Here is a 20493-nt window from a genome sequence, read left to right as displayed (position 1 = left end):
CATTCATTATGGGCTGCTGAGTATAGAAAAAATCCCATAATTGGAACTGGACCTTTCCAGCAGAGGTCACCCAAAATGTCATCAGCCATTTTAATTGAATTTCAATTATTCAAGTGTCCTTACATGTACAGGAAGCCCAATTTTGAGACATGAACGTCATTTGTGGTCAGCATTTCACTGTATTGGATTTAAGCCTGGAAAATCGCAGAATGTGTGCACGTGTATTCCAGGCACATCCAGTAATTGCCATGTCCAGCTGCAGAGGGCCTGCAGCCAATTAGTAATACTGATAATCACCCGTGAAGAGGTACACTAGTATAAGCAGACATAGTCTCCTGTGAAGTCAATGTATTTGTGCCAGTTTACATCATATCTTAATTTGGCACCTTATATTTATCAAAATGACAACAAGACAAACCAAAAGTACAGCCCAGTTTAGGAGCATGGGGTGCTGTTTAAAAATACACAATATCACCTAGTAATTTTTAATTAATCTTGAATTGTGCATGTTGTCACAATTATCTTGCACAAAACAGGTCCACAGTTTCTAAACAGAAAGTTTTTTCCCATCAAAAATGGCCTTTATTTTAAAACAAACTTCTTGTGTAAAATTGTTGACATTATCCATATTTTGTTTTTTTTCCACAAAATTTTCTGAGAAATGTTTCCCAATATTTTGATACAAAAATGTACTGAAATCATTATCGATATTTCTGGTTTACCTAAAAACCAGCGGTCAGTAAGAAAATGTGGGTTTTGGGAACATTTTTAAACAATTTTTACAAAAGTTTTGATTTGAAATTTCAATTTCAAATATTGTAGAACTGTTAGTGAAAAAAACAGGAGATTGGTCCATTTTGAATCAAGAGAAATGGAAACAATTCTGAAATTTTCACAAACATGGTCTTCCCATTTTTTGACCAGTTCTAGTCCTGCAAATACAAGAATGTGGAGAAAGCTAGATGGACCTCGCTGAATTACAGCTTCTCTTTGATTTTACGAGGGACAGCATATGAAACTGCAAAACTGCCTTCCAAGGATTAGTAAATAAGAAACAACCACCTCAGTCATTGCACTAGGAAAAGGTATTCAGAAGTGCAAGTAATCATTCCCTGCACCCCCCACACGTTAAGCTTCCTTTGCTTTTACTGGAAATGCTCAGGCTTTTCTCTAAATGACAAAATATACAGGATCAAGGTCAGACCCATGCTCTTTATCCAAAATAATGACTAGTGCTAGGTGAATACTGCAAAATACTTTCCTCAAATATTTGCTTGAATTGTTCAACAACATTGCAGCCCTTTTGTGTTTACTTTCTGCTAATATGTTGACTGGCAGGAATGCTCACAGATACAGCAAATAAAAGAGAATATTCCTGGGGAATTAATTCTGATTTCATTCATCTGAATATTCACATTGCAAACCTGATTTGAAGAGCTATGATCCTTGAATCAGAGACCTGAAACATACCATGCGACTTGCATGTCCAAACAAAACTAATCAACATAGTCTAAATTTCAGATATTGACAACTTTCAGCAAACTTCTTGGGAATGACTTCTAGACCAGACATTGCACAGCAAATATTTTGGAATAGTGAATAAGTGTTAATATTTGCAAGCTGTTTGGGGACAATTCATCAACGGAAGAAGAGGTGAAAATTACCAGATTACTCACTGCAAGCTATTGGCCCAGCTCAAAGAATTACAAAAAACAAGTATTTTCCTATTATTACCACAGTGGTCAACTGAAACAGCACACTTAATCCTCCAAACAAGAAGGGGCTGAACATAACCATATGCTATCATCAACGTAAATAAGGATTTATCAGCTGGCGCACATGCATTCAAACTATCCTAGGTGTAACAGCAATGAAGCTGGATACAAGATACTAAATTCCAAGAGCCTTAATGTTAGCTGCAAATAAGAAATAAAAAACATCTCCATGGAAATCACTGATAGGTGTTATGATCTGGTTTCAGCTGAACAGTAACAAGAAGGCTCCTTTTTTATTTCCAGGGCATGAAATGAAGTCCCCAAGCAAATGGAAAAGGCAAGCTCTGTATTTGGAATTCACATGCTATATACTGTGTCCTTGCAAGTTTTGTTACCATGTGAAAAGAGTATCAAATGAACCACAAGAATTCCCAGGACAGCTTTAGGGTGGAAAGAGGACAGATTTACCTATGTGATACGGTCCACAGCCCAACACCATCATTCCATGGTCATCAAATTTTACATCGTTCTCCTAAGGAGGAAGGGAGAGAAGTCATGAGGTGCTATACCCAGCAGCCCTTACTCTGTGTTTATGAGAACAAACCATTTCTAATGCTGAGCCCATATCCAAAAGCAAGACGCCCAGGGCTCAAGTCTGATCTCATTTACTGCAGTGTAAATCAGGCACAACTCCATTCAAGTCAATGGAGTTATACCTCAGTGGGACGAGGCCCTCAGATTCTACTGGCCTTAAGTATTATGGTTGCTGTGGATCTATACAGTTTCGGAAGAACAAATGTCAGTCCCATTACTTAGTGTAGGATTCTTTCTTAAATTATAATGATTTGCTGCTAACAACCTGAAAAGGTGACTCAGGAGTGCAGGAAGAAGCCCCACAGGAGGCCCCATACAACAAAATAACAGTAAGAGAGCCTTCCTATCCTGTGGCCAGCCCAGAGCACCTGTGGTTAGCATTTAATGCTACAGCTCAAGAGACTCAGGTTTATGTCTGTGCCTGGCCTTTCACTCAAGGAAGCTGGCTACAAGGAGGAAACTTCAGGGAGAAGGAGGAAGAGGGGGCGCAAGGGGATAAAGTCTTCAGTGGAAGATGAGGAAGTGAAAAATAAGACAGTTAATGAGGAAAGGGTTATGCCAGTTTGACAGAATGACTTGATGTATTCTATTTGTCTGGAAGCATTCACAGCACATTGCAGTCACAGTCCAGACTAGTAGGGAGCTAAAGTTTCCTTTGGTATTTCCTAACAGTTACATGACCGAGTAAAGCCAGGGTAGCTATGAATAGCTCATAGTTTTCATAAAGATTTCCATCATGCAGGATATTCAGTGGCCAATGGATGGGTGGGCCTAATTTCTAGGGGATGGGTTGTGTACATCACAAAACAGCCAGCGACATGGCCCCAGATGGCCCCCGGGTTGGCAGAGTCAGCAGAGAAGCCTAAGATTGAATAGCCTCTGGATAATAAGATATGGTATCCACTCACCCATAGAGCGTCTAAGGTTTGAGGTACATTGGTGGGGCATTTTTGGGAAGCTGACACTGTTGGGGCGCATGCTACGCCCATTCTGCAGTGAGAGGGTTCAAGTGCGGTCAGTAGAGGACCTTCCAATAAATTCACTGAGTAAATGTTTAGGAAGAAGAATGTTCCAGCCCTCCTCAAAAGGGACTGCATAATGCCATCTGAAACAATTACCAGCTACAGAAAATGAGAATTAACTGAAAGGTCTCTAGAGTCTAATCATGGAAGAGGGAGAGACATTAGAATAGGCTGCAGCTAGACTGTAGCATTTCACAGCACCTACCTGCCCGTTGTATGTGACGTAGAGGTAGTTCGTTACTGCAGGGTATTCTGCTGCCAGCGTGTCAATCTGTAAAGGGAGGAAATTATGAATCAACAGGTGCAAGGTTTTTTTTTCTTTTTTCTCATTTTGCATTTCTATCCAGCCACTCCCTCGCTGCTTTCCGGCCACTCCCTCGCAGAAAGAGCAGGTAATCTAGCAGCTCTGACGCCCTTCTTTCACTGTCTGACCTCCTTCCTTCATGTCCCTAGCCTTTCAAGCCAATCCTCTCCTCCACATGAGACTCCTTTGTCTCCCTCTCACACTGCTCCCTCCAGGTTCCAGCTTAAGCTCTCCTCCCACGCTACCGATGCATGCATGCTGCCAAGCTCCTTTAGGGAAAGGCATCATGGTCCAGAGACACTTTCCATGGTAAATCCATCCTCTCTTCCCTCCGCACGCCCCTCTCCTTCTAACTATCTTTACTCCTCCATGGATGAATCTTGTGCTGCCATCTATTTCATTAGCACAGACTGAAGCTAAATGCAGGTTAAGTGGGACACTTCATTAAACCCTGCGCATTGCATCCAGCCTAACTCCTCTTCCTGTTCCACTGGTGTCCTATCGACAACAACCCCCCACAGAACATTGGCCCCCAGACCCCAGTTCCCCTTATCCTGACACACCCTGCACTAGTAGTTGTTCTCCATCTTTGAGGCTCAAACTGCCCTCACCAAGTTCACCGGGGACCTTGGGGTGCTTTTCTGTTCTTACTGCTGATCTGCCAGCTGCCCCTGAAAGAATTAGTCACTCTCACTTCCACAGAGAGCACAAACACCCTCTTCTTGAGGATCATCATGACTACAGATGGTAGAAATATTCACTAGCAGTTGTTATAATGTAGCCCCTCCTTTGGTTAGTGAATGGTATATGAACCACACTGATTGTCTTCCAATGTATTTCTTGCATGTAGATATTCACCAGACAGCCTGGAGGAATGATTTTCAGACTGTGGGTGGTTCACAAACTATTTCCATCAACTGTTTCCCTCTCATTCTACATAGCATATGGTTGGCCATCCATAAGTCACGTGCTGTCGTTACAGCTCCCAGAATGGATAGCTGAAACAGGAGCACAATGAACAGGGAATACCAATAAAGCACTGCTGGTATGAATTTTCCATGCTAAAACTCAAGAAACTTTCTGGATTATCAAACATTTTCATGAACACCCATCAGCTGCCCAAACACTAATGAGGAATGAATAATATGACTGTATGGTATTAGCACCATATAAGTGTCTGCCATTCGTTACTATTATTATGGAATGTTTTGCAAGGCTTGGCAAGTTTGCACAGGCCAGGTGAGGACAAGAAAGGAAAACACCAGCTGGGGAGCAAAAGGATATTTGGCATCTGGAATTGGGCCTACGGATACAGATGGGCCCTCCAAGCACTTTCAAGAGCATTCAATGATTTTTTTCCTAAGGACAAAAACCAGCTGCTAGCACTTCAATATCAGCATCCCTTAAACGAAAGGCAAAATGACAATGGAACACCTATGAAAGCACTTATGACATCGTCATGAATATCAGATGAGCTCATTATGCTCAGTGCCATCACAATGAATACCAAATGAACCCATAATGATGGGACACTTAAAATAAAGCATTACCCTCTAAAAAGTTACTACCGAGAGCGAACAAGCTAGCTATACTTTTCGCGGTCACAAGGCGGTGGGTTAGCATTGGTGCTTTCAGCCTTTCGCATTTCACTGCAGCTATCTGGCAAGGTTTCAATCCAGGCCACTCAGAAGAAGTGTGTCTCTCTTTGGGGGCTGAGAAAGGAAGTGCATTCTCACTTTCCTTCCACTGTTGCAAAACAGGACTAAGAGCTGGGGGGAAATAAGATAGAAAGGTAAAATCTTGGTTCCATTAAAGTCAATGACAAAACTCCTCTTGACTTCAATGGAGCTTGCTTTCCAACAGCCCATTAACTGCATGTCTCCTCCATCATCACAGGTCCCCAGGCCCCAACCCAACAGCAGTGCTGCCATGGCAGACATGCTTCGTACTGTACCTGTTTCACTGAAGGCATTATGTTCTTCTTCAGCCTCAGCTCCCGGGTCTGGGCCTCGGTCACTCCAAGGCATTTCCCAATCTGCTTATCCGAGAAGCCGATCTGTTTGGCCCTCCTCATTGTTTCTTCTGGAATTGACTCACTGGGATTAAATATAAGACATATACAGTCCATTAGGGTAACAGATGAGCATGTGTGAATCTGTGTCTGCCATGTGGTACCCAGAGACGGCCGCTGTCAGAGTATGTGTGTTTACGGGGAAGAAGGAGGAGAAGAGATGGGCTTAGCTAACCCTAAGCCATCAAATGCTTGTCCTACACACAAGAGACTACTTCTGTATGTCCTCTGCAGACAACTACTCAATAAAGCATATACACACATCTGGGGCGCTGGGATTCAACCCCTTTTCTTTCAGCTGCAAAATCACCATTCTGAGCTAAAGGACAGCTCCGCTAGCTTCTCCTAATAGGCCTCATCCTCTCAGCAGGCAAGCCACTAGAGGCCCACATCATACTCAGACAACACAAAGCCAGTCCAGCACAATATTAACTGAACAGATATCTCACAGGTGCCTGTTCCCCATCTTCAGGTTCAGGGTATCCAAACTCTCCCACCCACACCCCACTCTACCCCCAACTTCACTTTGTTATTCTTTTTTCTCTCATTGTAAATTTAAAAACATAGGAATTGCCAGACTGCATCAGACCCAAAGTCTGTCTAGCCCAGAGTCCTGTCTCTGACAGTGGTCAGCACCTGATGATCGAGAAGAACATTCAAGCACCTTGAAGGGGGAGTTATGGTATAACCTACTCACCAGTGGAATTTTCTCCTAACCCCATCAGTCCATGGTTGAATTATATCCTGAAGCATGACAGTCTATATACCTTTAAACAATCACTGATCCTATATAAATGGCGAGTCCTTAGCTAAACATTTAGCCTCCATGCTGTCAAGTGGCAATGAGTTCCACGGGCTAATATCCTGAGGTAAACATTTTCTTCTATCAATTTCAAATGTGTTCCCTTTCACTGAACTTCCCTTCTTTCTTGCATGATGAAAGATGATAAACAGGCACACCCAATTTACCTTCTCTATCCCATTCATTATTTCATATTTAATTTCAGCAAGATTTCTCAGCATCCCCTAGGCTTAATTCTTTTCTTTCCATTTCTTCTCTTTTCAGACATCACATATTTTGGTACCTTCACCAAGTCCCCTATGCTCTGGCCACCTCTGCACATCCCCAGCTGAACTGAATGTCTCTTGCCAGCTCTCTTTTTCCATTTTCAGTCTCCATTCCCATTTTTTCCCCTCCTCTATCAGCTTATGTTTCTTTCTTTGCCTCTACCTATTGCTGTGGTAAAGCTTCTGTCTCTCTCTCTGGTTTCTAAGCTACCTTTTCTAAGCTAAGCTTTTGCAAACCATAAAAAAGCCTACATACTTTTATCAGCACTTCTGTTTCCATCTTCATTGCCAAGAGCATCCTTGCTTGCCCAATAAATCAATATTTTATATGCAAGCAAGCACTGAATCAGGAAAGAGGAAATGATTAACAAATAAGCTATTTTCCTAAATCAGAGCTTTTGAATTATGTCCTTGGCTTTGTGGTATTTTTAAATAAATATCACTGTGTTATCTGAGGGGGAAGAGAGGGGGGAAGTCTCATTTACTGGAACGCTTCAGAAAGCAGAAAGGCATTGGGCTGGATTTGTCACTCACACCGGTTTAAATAACAAGCCGCTCAATCCACTCCATTGGAGTTTGACTGATAAAAAAACAGGTGCAAGTCACATGAGAGTCAAGGCCCATGGTTTGGATTCTAATCCCTGATCAGACACTTAAGTATTTCAATGAGAATTTGGCACCTATGTGCCTTTGAAGATCTGGGCCTTACTCCCTTTGTGACTTGCCCAAAGCCACATCTCACTTCCTCAGTTTCCCCATCTGCAATGTGGTGATAATATGACATACCTGTCTGATAAGGGAGTTGGGATTGGCTAGTTAGTGTTTGTAAAAGATGAAATGTGTGGTATAAAAACATTAGCGTTACAGTGAGAAATTCATTCCATAGTGAAAGTAGAGCTTGGGGGCTCTGTCTTGCTGGCAGAGGGCTGAGCGCAAGAATAACACCTTATATCCTTCAAAGTCTGCTAATACTCCTCTCCTTAATTCTCACTGCTGTCTCCTAGTCGAGAGAGAAAGGGCCTGGTCCAACATCCACTGATGTTAATGCAAAGACTCCCATTGACTTTACTGGGTTTGGATTTGGTCCCATATGCATAGATAATTCCCAGGGAATGACCCACCACTGCAGCATCTCAGTGGATTTATTAAGGTCCGATTTCCCCTCCATTATCTTCCCTCTCCAGGGCAATACTCATCGGCTCACTTTGGGCTAGTTCCATTTTCTAAGCATCCCCATTGCTTTCAACGGAAGGGCAAGCCATACGGCGAGATCTGCATATGCCACTGCTGGATGCAGGCTTGAAGCCCATTTGTGTGTATGCAAACAGAAATTCTTGGGGCAGTAGCTTAATATTTCATGTGCCCATGAAGCAGTACAGACACGCAAAGCTCTAATGCTTTCCCAGAAGGGAAGAGGGCCAACAACGCCTGTCTCTTCTCTGGCAAAACAGACGCTGAGCCTCACTAGCAATTAGCGAGGACACAGCTGAGTTTGATTCATCTTTTAAATTCTGTGTTACCTAAGTATGAGTGAGTGGACCTGACCCCAAGAAAATGAGCTGGTTGCTGCGTGCTCTCTCTGCTGTCTCCAGAAGACACGGGGCTGGCTGCCATTTGATTACTGACAGAGAAAGAAAATTGCCTTCATTTGCAGCTTGCTTCAATTCAGCTTTTTTTATATCTCATCATAATTATACCCCCAAAAAAGCCTGTAAATCTGAAGACATGACTCATTAGCCCCGGGCAAGTGACTTAGACAAGGTTTGAACTCTTAGTCGTCAAACAAGAAGATGACTAATTTTGCACGGGATGACACGAGTGAATAGCTAATTTACCGTACCTGTGGGGAATGAAATAGTATCTTTTCTTATCATCTTTAGAGCACCATTTTGGGGTGCGATGAAGAGGTAGCACTGCCAAGGGAGTAGCAATGAAAAGGGATTTCAGTGTCGTTAATAAGCAAGATGCCTTGGGAGCCTTATATCAGACAGAAAGGTGTTCCACAAGGCAGAATGAATGTAGTGTTTTCTCATGTCTTCATGCTTTATTGAGTGTATGTAGTATACAAAGGAGAGTATGTGCAGTAAGTGCATACAGAGAGAGATGGGTGAAATCCTCACACCATTCAAGTTAATAGAAGTTTTGCCACTGACTTCAGTGGGGCCAAAATTTTACCCTAAAAATGGGCATGAGCTAATACCCTGAGTTAAAACACCCTCCCCCCCAAATATTGGGAGGTGTTTGAAATTTGGGTCCAGATGAGAACTTTGCAAACAGCCCCTAAGCCAGATTCTGTCACACCAGCTGAGGATCTAGCCCACTGTCTTTAAAATGGGTTGAACTAGACCCTGAATCCAAACTGCTCAGAACTTTAGATGTTTGGAAACCCAGATCTGGATCCACATTTTGCAGATTGTATTCATCTCTAAGCCAGCCAGACACAGTTATGTTTAGATAGATTATGTTTTAATAAAACTAATGCTGAGCACTTGTAAATGAAATTTCATTTAAGGATTTCAAAGAGCTTGGCAAAGATGGGTTAGTCATATCATATCCATATAACAGATGGTGACACTGAGGCACAGACAGATTAAGAATGTGGTTTTCCAAAGTGCTCAACATTCACCTTACTCTCCTCCCAGTCCCTACCTGGGAAACTCTAGCCTGCACTCTCCAATCACTGACTGACGTCAATGGGAGCAGAGTTAAGCCAATGCTGAGCACTTTGGAAAACCCCAAGTGATTTGGCGAAGACCCTACAGTGAGTTAAAACCAGAAGACGATAGAAAATGCAGGTTGGTTGCTGACTCCCAATCTGGTCACCCACCAATGGGATTTCCCGGCCTCCCTTTTTACCTAGAGGTTTTCCTTATCCCATAGATCAAGGGCAAAAAAATCTTCCAAAGATTAAACGTCCTCACCATTTTGTAACCAAGCCCGAAACAACAAAAGATGAAGTGGCAGCGATTCTAGCCTTTTATAACGTTCTCATTCCCAGTAGTTTCTTTCACCAAACGATAGTTTGAAGTTTTAGAGCTTCATACCAGACAATCAGACTTTTTACACACTGCCATAATCATTTAATGGTTAGGCAGCACAGCTCTCTTCCCACAAAGCTAAATCTCCTGTGTATTTTGCAGTTTATAAACTATATAAGCCTTTGTCCATTCTCTCTCTCTCACTCTCTCTCTTTTCAGCTTCCAGTGTGAATTTTCTGTTGTTGTTTTTGTTTAAAATTCTACCCTGTCATCTTTGAAACGCCATCCACTCACACTTCGTCTTCAATAATAAATGATAAAAGGAAATGGAATAAATTCCCCTTAATGGGAAATTTTCACCTGGCACAGAGAAACTGGGGAAATCTATTAACTGACTCGAGCAACGCCTGCAGAATTGCAATTACCCCGGGAGCCTGCATGCTTCAGTACAGTCCTCTCTTACACTTGACCAGCTTTTGTCTGATCCGCCAGCCCACAAGTAATGCTAAACAAACGTGCCTTGAGAAAGCACCGGCTCTAATGTGAAAATGAGCCATGCAGTTATTGGAGGCAGAGCTTTGCAAATGGGACTAGTATCAAGGGTAGAATATGAGTAAAATTCCAAACTCAGACCCTGTGTCAGGGAAGCAGATAATGTTTAAGTCCATCTCCATACAAGACAGCACCTATGGGACTTTATCACGTGGTTAAATTCTGCCCTAAAAAAGGAATGCAGTCCTGAATTGGGGCCCGAGTCACTAGCTAACATGAACACTGGGCTTGACATGGTTAGCAATTTTGCTGCTTGATTTTAGATTGGCATACTGGGCAAAAGGCATATTCCCCACTGCCCACCCTCGCCGTTCTTCCAAGGTTCACATCTGTTTCCTTGATTGTTTCTGACATTCCACAAGATTTAGAATAAGCTGTAATTACAAGCATGAGATCAGTATAAATATTGTTTGTCTCCTTGCCTCTTCTTTCAAGGAGACAGGTAGTCACTTATTTTCCTCCCAAGAAACTCACGAGATGACAGACAAAATTGTCAGGAACATTTAGGGCAGCGGGAGATGGAAACCAACAAATCTCACTCTCTCAACTATCACTCTCTGGATCTACATCTTTAAGGCTCAGCGCCCAGACCCAGTAAATCTCACTGATTTAAGTAACATGAACCTCCCATTATTTCCTTAGACCTAGATGGTTCACATCTAGGATGAAGTTGATGAGTTGCAGGAGCAATGCAGGCAAATACACAGCAAAGAAATGGGTTGCAGTCACTATTTCAAACTTCTTCCCCAGGTAAAGGATCCATCTAGGGCCCTGATGGTCTGATACAATATGGATTATTCTATACATAGCATGCAGAAATGTCGAAGAAGTACACTTAAGAGGGCGCATGCGAGTGTGTCAAGATGGGGATGCACGTCAAAGTGATACAAGTATTCGGGGCTTTGGAGGAAAACGTGAACCACAATTTATTTGCAATGCCTTTGTAACACAAATGAAATCTCTCTTCTATGACATCCAGCACCAAGCACAAATGTTAGGTTTGCTGAATCAGTGTACGTAATGCAGCCTACACTCATCTCACTTACTGAATTGAACATTTGCCCCACTGGTTTCCATCCCTGCAGATGCAGTCAGAGAGGAAAGGTGCATACATGGGCCTTCATACATTCTTTCTAAATAGTTAAAACCGAGTACCATAGCTCTAGTGGGGCCAGAACCTCAGCTGATATAAATCAGTGCAGAGTCCTTGAACGTCAGTGAAGCTACTCCAATACACACCAGCGAGGATGTGCCCCACGACCTCTCACCTTTCCAGCTGGGGGACAGGTTAGCCATATGTCTGCAAACTGCAGCAAAAATCCGTTTCTGAAGAGGCCACAAAAATCAATTTTGTGACACCCACCTAGAATGAATATGGTTTATTGACGGCCCTTTGATCTTTTTCCTTTGCACTGCCTCAGATTCTGAATGCTGAAGCTGAACTTTAATTTCAGCTGCTGTATTTTGCAGACACTTCTCTACAGTGTGTTTGGAAATCAAGTCATGCTTCCAGAAAGCCATTTTCAAAACACACCATTTGCAGTCCCAAGGACATTAGCCTGGGAAAGGGAGTCTCAATAAATAATTTTCTGTTGACTTCTAGAGGCCACTGAACAGAGTCTTGTTAAAAATGCTTCTCTGGGGCTGGCCCTCTCTGCTGCCCAGTGTGCTATTCTGTGTCTGATTACAAGCCACAAGACCTACATTCAGAGTCACACTTGCCCACTCTGCATATGAGAAGACCTGTGTCACAGAAGGTCACATTTGCTAATTCTCAGTGCTGAGAGCATGGAGATGTCCAGTGACAAATCTTAAAAATCCCCAGCATCTCAGCACAAGTCATTGATCAGCATATTATCAAACAATGACGTGTGTCATCACGGTCTGCCGGCATGAATAGCACAGCTGTACCCTTTCAAGTAAAATTAACCAAAGAGAAAGAATGGCCTGGTGATGAGGGAACAGATCTGGGACTTGGATGACCTGGGTTTAATTCTTTGCTCTGACACAGACTCCTTGTGTGACCTTGGTCACATCACTTAATCACTCTGGGCCATCTGTAAAATGGGGGTTAGACTACTCCCTCTCTCCCACCTTTTGTCTGCCTTGACCATTTAAACTGTAAACTCTGCACAGGGCAAGATTTCTTACTATGTGTAAGTACAACAACTAGCACAGCGGGATCCCAATCTTTTCACAGATTCTGTGGCGGGATGGGACCAATGCAATCATCTAGTCTGACTTCCTGTATAACACAGGCCATAGAACTTCCCTGAATTAATTCCTGTTTCAACTTGGTTGGGCCCAGGGAGGCTCTACTGGAATACCAATATTATAATAAAATGCTATAAGAAATAAGGACCTAGAAAATACACCAGCTCCTGTAAGAACCAGTGTCTTATGGCTCACCCAGGCACAACACACCCCTTCTCTGCTCCAACACCGCACAGACACAAAACGCCATTGTCACTTTCCCGCGAAACTTCACGACCCTGACATTTCAAATGAAAAAAAGGGGACGGGGAAGGTCATATTTCAAACCAACGATATCAGCACCATGAAATTCCTCAGAGCTGCCAAACCACCCACAATGCAATGGGGAACAGTTCCCAGGAAATTGCCATGAGAAAATCATCACCTCTTTCTACTGATTAATAATTCAGACACAACAGTTGATTTAAACAGGTGGTTGCTGACCAACCAGTGTCCCTTTCAAAGTCTTTTACGGTTCTGAAAAAATATTTCATCAGACAATAGAAGTAGTCCTGTTGGTACTGATAGAGAGCCAGATCGTCGGCAGGTGTAAATCAGCACCATTCCTGAAGCTATGCTGATATACACCAGCTGAGAATGTGACTCAGCATGCGATGGGTCTGATTTTCAAATCCGCCCCCTCCCTCCATTTTGGGTTCACAAGTAACGTTGGGTAAAATTAATTGCAGGCACTGATCAAGCAGCTAGGTAACCAGAATGGGATTTTCAGAGGAGTTTAAATAATTTAAAAGCATGAGTGCTGTTGACTTTCAAAGGGGCTTGTGCTCCCATGTCCTTTAGGTGCTTTTGAAAATTTCACCCCGAGCTGCCATCATAGCTACAGTTAATAGCATTTGGCATATGCTGTTCCTATTAAATGGAGCCCACCCACAATGACTTGGACAGAGCAACAGGAGAGCAAAGGATTGTTACAAACATACACAGTTGGATTTTTCTAAGGGCCAGCCCTGAAAACTCAACATGGGCTTTGAAAACCAAGCTGTGTGCTCTCCATTTCTCAAATCGGAACCACTCAGAACAATTCCACGACTGGGCTCGTGACATAAACGCTCTACCAAAGGTGACAACCTTTGCTGGCTCCGTAATGACGCACAGTAAACGATCATTTACAACGAATCACTAACTTATTGTTGATTAGTTGTACCCCGGAGGCACCTAGAGGCCCCAACTGACATAAAGGCCCTGTACAGACCCAGCTCCTGCATGTCTTCAGCATAATGCACCAGGATAGACCCTTTTTACATGTTGCTTTCGTTGGTTTCACTCTCTCACCTCCCCAGTCAATCTGTTTGGTTCCTTGGGAGTGTTTGATTAGATACACATTTATACCAGCGGAGGATGGGGGCCAATCAGCTTAGATGTATTGAAGTCAGTGGGGCTATGCTAATGGACACCATGGAGAATCTGACCCATGAGGATTGATACAAAGGTCTTAAACTGCATTGATCCATTACCAATTCCGTGTGGTGTTTCCCTTTTATGGCAAGAAGTGTGAGATTGTGTACTGATGTGTGACTTGCAGGAGCAGGAGCAGGCCAGTCACCGTGCTCTGCAGCTCAGTTATTGGTTGTCTGGCTAACAATGTAGGGATGTGAATGGCAATGCACGACACCTACAGTAGAAACAGGGGAGGGGAAGGGCAGATGCTTAAGAGGTTTGGGAAAAAGTGTGCCAGGGAAACAAAGGAGGCAAATGGAGACGTAATGGGCATGGCGGATCAGGTGAAAGCACCCGTGAAGGGTGAGACAAGAGGGTAATGAGGGAGACAGAGTGTAAGGTGCACGTGGATAGGGCAAGGTAGACAGGATGGTGGGGGCACTGGCAGTTGGGTGGGGATTAGGGTGACCAGACAGCAAATGTGAAAAATCCTGACAGGGGGTGGGGGGTAATAGGATCCTATATAAGAAAAAGACCCCAAAATCAGGACTGTCCCTATAAAATCGGGACATCTGGTCACCCTAGGGGGATGAGGACCACACAGCAGCAAACACCCGATTCCTTTCCTTTTCCTCCTCTCCCGCTTGTTTTTTGTGCATGGTGGTTCAGCCTGCGAACCCCTGAAAACATTGGGTAGGCAGAGCTCCCTCTGCCTGCCCTCGACCAGCCCCTTCGCTTTGGATGCTTCTCAAGCCAAGCCAACGGTGCTAGCCTTATGGGAAGCAAGGGGCATGATACGAGAAATAAGGAAGGGGAAGAGTGGTGCCTAGACACTGTAGCTCAGCAACAGAAGTGCAAGATGAAGAGACCTGTATTAGGCTACGTCTTCACTACCCGCCGATCCGGCGGGTAGCAATCGGTTTATCGGGGATCGACTTACCGCGTCTCGTGAGGACGCGGTAAAATCGATCCCTGATCGCTCTGCCGTCGACTCCGGAAATCCACCTCGACAAGAGGCGGCAGCGGAGTCGGCGGCAGCGCGGCAGCGGTCGACTTTCCCCCGTCCTCACCACCAGGTAAGCCGACCTAAAATACGCAACTTCAGCTACGGTATTCACGTAGCTGAAGTTGCGTATCTTAGGTCGGAACCCCGCAGTAGTGTAGACCTAGCCTTACTGAGTGCTAAGGGGAGTACTGCTTAGCATAATGGATCAGCACTCAGGCAAACATCTGCCTCCCTTTCTTTGCCATACTACAGAGCGCTGCAATTTCCTCGGTCACGTGATTCATGTTTATATCATCCCCACCTGGAAAGGGGTTCCTTGCTTCTCAAAAGCAAGCCATGCTCAGTTGTCCTGCCATATCTAACATGTTACAATGCATTATTTCACCATCCTTGGGTATGTATCCTCTCGATATAGTCCCTGTCTCTGTGTGCATGTCCTTAGCCCCACTGCACCACTTGGCGAGCCAGTGGATCTGGACGTCTGAGGATTTCCCCAACAAGAGGGAATCTCTATGGTATCTTCCCCTTGCAGACCCTGGTGTATGGAGCATGGCTGGTGTGGGGGTGGGAAGAGGGCATGGACAGATGACTGCTATGCTCTGGCAACTACTGGCTGGTGGAACAGCCATTTGGTGGCTAACCGCTGGCATGAGACTGCTCTAACTTGCACTGGTGGTGGAAAGCAGGGGAGCTGAACCTGTCCTTGGCTGGCCCAAGGCAGCTCAAAGGTGACATAAAACTGTCTTTACCCTTCTCTTAGGTCCTGCACTGAGTTCATCTCACTCAGACGTGAGGACTGGGGTTATATAGTATAGCAATATACTTGTGTGTAAAACACTGACCTCCCTTTCTGTGTGTCTTTAGAAACATGCAGATTACAGGCTATCCAGAGCCACAAAGTTTGGCTGTGACTCCACCTCTAAGGTTCAGTGGATAGAGTGCTGGATTGTGATTCATTCTATTCCTGGCTCTGCCACTGCCCTGCTGGGTGACCTTGGGCAAGTCACTCCACTGCTCAGTTTCCCTATCTGTATAATGGGGATAATAATACTGCCCTCCTTTGTAAAGTGTTTGAGATCTACTGATGGAAAGCACTAGATAAGAGCTGGGCATTGTTGTTGTTATTGTGATGACCATGATGATGATGAACTCATCTGGGTTTTGGTTTGGACCATTATAGAAAGATAAGGATCAACTGCAAGGTCTGGATATTATAGTATATTATACACACACAATATGTATGTGTATATCAGAATATCCATATAGAGAGAGTCATGTTTGCATAAACACAGCGCTTGCTAATGCAGCTGTGCTTGTAATAACCCATGCAGTCATTTTTCTGGGTTGTCATTATTCCTTCTAAAACTGATTATGTCCAATTTGCAAACACTGAATCTTATAGCAGGATGAAAAATAAAGCAAGTAGCTCCGGTGAATACACACATGGAAGACCTGAGCACTGACTAGGAGAAGGCCCTTGCTTGCATGCAACAGCGGAGCCAGCCCTCATCCAATAACGGCCGAAAGGGAGGAGGACGGAGAGTGGTTAACACACCAACCTGGAAGTCAGTAACACTTTTCGTTCTAGTTCTGCCACTAAACTTCCTCTGTGACCTTGGGAAGGTCATTTGACTATGTGCCTCAGCTAATCCATCTATATCATGGGTGCAATAACATGAATGTACCTATCTCACAGAGGCACTGTGAGGTTTAATTAACTAATAGGCCAGATCTTCAGCTAACAGCAATCCGTTCAGCTCCCTTTACTTTAATGGAGTGATGTCAATTTACACCACGGGAGGACATGACCATCCTCAGGACAGTGCTTTGAGATCCTGAATACATAATTCCAGAGTATTCTAATTACAATTGCATCCTGAGAAACAGTGGGGAAAACAAATTGGTTCTGTGTAAACACAGTAACTTTATATGCATGAGATTTTTTTAAATGAAACCAGCACACAAATGAAACATGACATGGAAGTTAAGAGAGGAATTACACATGCTGGGTAATAATGGAGTTTTATAAGTATCCTTCCAGGGGCATTCTCCTCTCTGTGCCTTTATTTCTGTTTAGCTAGAATCCCAACTCACTTTCTGGGGGGAAACAAAAACTACTCAATTAAAAATGTACAGCTTGTCAAAGAAGCAGAACTCACAGGAGGTGAAAGCATATTTCATAACAAACATCTTGTATGTTTCTGCCCAGTCTCTTGCTACAAGTGCTGTGTACTATAAGTTTCTGGTGCCCTCGTGTGGTTCAACTGCAGTAATGCAACATGTATCCAAAACCCAGGCAACAGAGCAGACAATAATAACTCAGCAAGAAGGTTCTGCTGGCCTTGTAAACCATGAAGAGAAAGCTGCAGTCAGCAAAAGGCAGAGACTGATATACAGCCTGGAGCTTCGATTTACTGCTATCTATTGTGGTTCATTTTATATGGTCACTTTAAAAAACCAGAAGATTTATATTTAAATGTGTCGGGAATTATAGCTGTTCTAAACTGAGGGGGAATAGCATGTGGGAAGCAAGGCAGACAGCTTAGAAAGCAATCAACCAGTCAGAAATGCACGGTGTTTGGCTCTCAGGTGTAAAACGCCAGGGAGAATCTATTGAGAGTATGAGCTGAAAGGTTAACCATACCCTAGCTATGCAGATGCAGTCTCAGATCTCACATTTCGGGGGAGAGTTAGCATATCCTAGCTTTGAAACTACATCAAGGACTTTCTAAATCCAGGTGGGATCTAGAATCCCTAAGATCAGCTGAGATGGACACGATGCCTTTACTTCTAGAGCAGCGCTCTTCAGTGCAGTTGCTGCTACATGGACGGAGGTAGCCACTTAGTGCAGTGCATTAGGGTTTAAGATAACTCAGGCTGCACTGAGGACTGAGAGTCACTTTTCGGCCTTGCTTGTGTTTGTGCACAAGCCTGGAGCTGGTTTCCCAGCTGTGTGATGCCAAGCAAATGGCTGTATCCTTAGAGAAAGCTGTTTGATTTCCTTACCTGCTGAGTTCCTTCAGGCTTTTCTCCATGTTCACAATATCCCGCATCTTATAGATGAACCATCTGTCAATGGCTGTGAGTTTGTGAATATCATCCACGGGGACACCGTCATGCAAGGCCTGCCAAAGAGAGGAGATAGTAAGCCAGACACTTTAACAAACACGTCGTAAGTATCTAATTTGCCTGGAAATGTGTAGTAATTATTCCTCATCTCCTATTAACGTCAGCAAGACTTTTGTCTGAGCAAGGAGTGCAGAATTTGGCTCCCAATGAAGTCTCTGCCCAAACTCCAATTGACTTCAATAGGGACTGATGCTGGTGGACACCTGCTGTAACTTCATATGCTGTGTATGCTTCATGATCTCTCCCTCTCTCTCTCTCTCTCTCTCTAGTATGCTCAACCCCTGCTGCTGACTTCTCATCTGTACCTCTTATTACCAAGGTCCTGTATATTCCATAGTCCTGTGGTCTGCTAGAAGCAAATGTGATCAAAGAAAGGTTTAGGTTTTCAATGGTTGAGAAACTGGTTGCTTTTGAAATGGACTCTGATTTATAGTTTAAAGATCGATTGACTCAGAAATCCTGGACCTGAAATACCCCTGAACTATGGAAAAGTTCACATCCAGAACCAAACTTTGCAGCCGTGACACCACTCTCATTCTCAAGGTAATGCAGGCTTCAAACTTTCCTGAACATGCTTAATTATGTGGTTTTGGTTTTTTAAATTTATTTTTAGCAAACCATCCACATTCACTGGGTAAAAAGGAAACCCACTCTATCATCCCAAAGGCAATGTAGTACAGGATACAGTATTTTTTTTTAAATATCCCCAAACGTGACTAAAGTACAGGTATAAGAGCTAGATATTAATAGTTATTATTATGAGGTGGCTAAATATTGAACTCTTTTTTCTTTTATACTTTTAATTTTTTTTAATAAAGCCCATTTCCATGTGACCATTTCACAAATGGGCCACATCATGTTAGTAATCTTCTCTTATCATCTGCTACAGATACCTCTCATTTACGAGGGCCACAGCCTAGTGCCAAAACTGGTTGACACTGTGTACGACCTTGGCCCAGTCAGACGTTTCATTGGGTTCTGCATCTCTCCTGTGGTTGTTTTTCAACTATAGTAGAAGAACGCGGTAAAAGGCAATAGCTGTGAATGGCGTCTGAGCTCTCACCTTTTCCGACACAACAGGCATCGTAGTCATCACCCCAACAAACAGTGAAAAACCTTGACATGTGGGGGGCTCAGTGGTAACAACAACTAGCGTCTGGTCGGTTAGATGTCAGAGAGCTGGTTAGGGATTTCTGATCCAATCGATCCCAGCTGTCTGAGTTACCTTTTACTGAGTCAAGCACGCTGAAATTTTACCACCCAAAATGCTGGTCTCACTCAGTTATTGGCGGGGGTGAATCAGTGCTCCATTTTAGACCGAGGAGTTTCTGTGGAGGGCAAGTGGGGAATTAAAGGCTTAACTGTTCCTTGTTCAGACAACAGTCAAAAGGAAAACTGTCATTTTGCCCATCCCCATTGTCATGTGCCCATCCCTAACTTGGGCCTTACCTTTCTAAATGCCTCCTGGGGCTCCTATAATGCAGTCAGGAAAGATCTTGCCACTCAAATCAAAGAGAAAACTGGAGCCAACACAAGCACCGGTGCTGAAGGGTGTTTTGTGCTTGTAAATATATGTGCCTCCCCAGCTTAAAACCACCAGTTCATTTGTCTCTAGAGTACAGGCCTTCTCCAAGTCTGAAGCAGCCTGCCTGAATCCTCATTGCTTTGCACCCTGCAGTGTCATTTACACCTGCACAAAGCGCAAATACAATGATACCAAATCAGAATGGTGACTTTACTTCCAATGTGATCTCCCTTTACAAACATGTCAATGAAAGGCCCTGGGGAATGGCCCACAGAGAAACTTTGGGGCATCTCTAGAAATTATTTTCTTATCCGCTGTTGTAGGCTAAGTTCAAATGTCCTAAAAGCAGGAGAAGAATCGATATATACAAAGAAAGAAAGAAAGATTATTGTGTCTCCGTCAGCCTTCTTGGAAATTTATACAAGGTTTATAAGAGAGAGAATTGAGTGGAAATCATCAGCAAATGCAGTACAACCTCAGCTAGCCAAGAGTCATGGTGGAGACTGAAAATATCCAATAATTATTACATGTACTGCATTGGCATCTTAGAGGCACTGACAGACATTGAGGCTCTGTTGTGCTGGGCACGGTACATATGCCTGGTAAAAGAGCATCTCTGTCCCAAAGAATTTACAGTCTAAATAGACAAGATGAAGTGTGGGCAAAAGGAAGGAGTATTATTCTCATTTTACAGGTGGGGAACAGAGGCACCCACACTCACAAAAAGCATCTCGTAGCAGAGCACTCAGGTCTCAAGTCCCAGACTAGCGCCTTAACCGCTAGCCTGCCATTACCCTCCAACCAAAGGCTGCAGATATTTGCAAGAACTGTCAGTGTAATTAACAAATTTAACCCTATATCAGTTAACAGGGAGTTCT

At 43.6% G+C, this 20493-nt stretch overlaps 1 protein-coding gene across 1 annotated transcript in view; it reads right to left on the bottom strand.

The window, feature by feature from the left end:
• CPS1 (carbamoyl-phosphate synthase 1) overlaps positions 1-20493 on the bottom strand; it is a 119526-nt gene that overhangs the window by 40288 nt on the left and 58745 nt on the right. The window contains exons 21-24 of the mRNA XM_024204905.2: positions 17968-18086; positions 5590-5731; positions 3537-3602; positions 2184-2247 (exon numbers count right to left, since the gene is read on the bottom strand). Of these exons, the coding sequence (XP_024060673.2) occupies positions 2184-2247; positions 3537-3602; positions 5590-5731; positions 17968-18086 (391 nt within the window). The remainder of the gene's footprint in view (positions 1-2183; positions 2248-3536; positions 3603-5589; positions 5732-17967; positions 18087-20493) is intronic.

Source organism: Terrapene carolina, unplaced genomic scaffold (genome assembly GCF_002925995.2).
Source record: "Terrapene carolina triunguis isolate 2854851 unplaced genomic scaffold, T_m_triunguis-2.0 Scaffold62, whole genome shotgun sequence".
NCBI lineage: Eukaryota > Metazoa > Chordata > Testudines > Emydidae > Terrapene > Terrapene triunguis.
The sequence above is the reverse complement of the archived record's forward strand: the minus strand, read 5'-3'. Positions and strand labels throughout refer to the sequence as shown.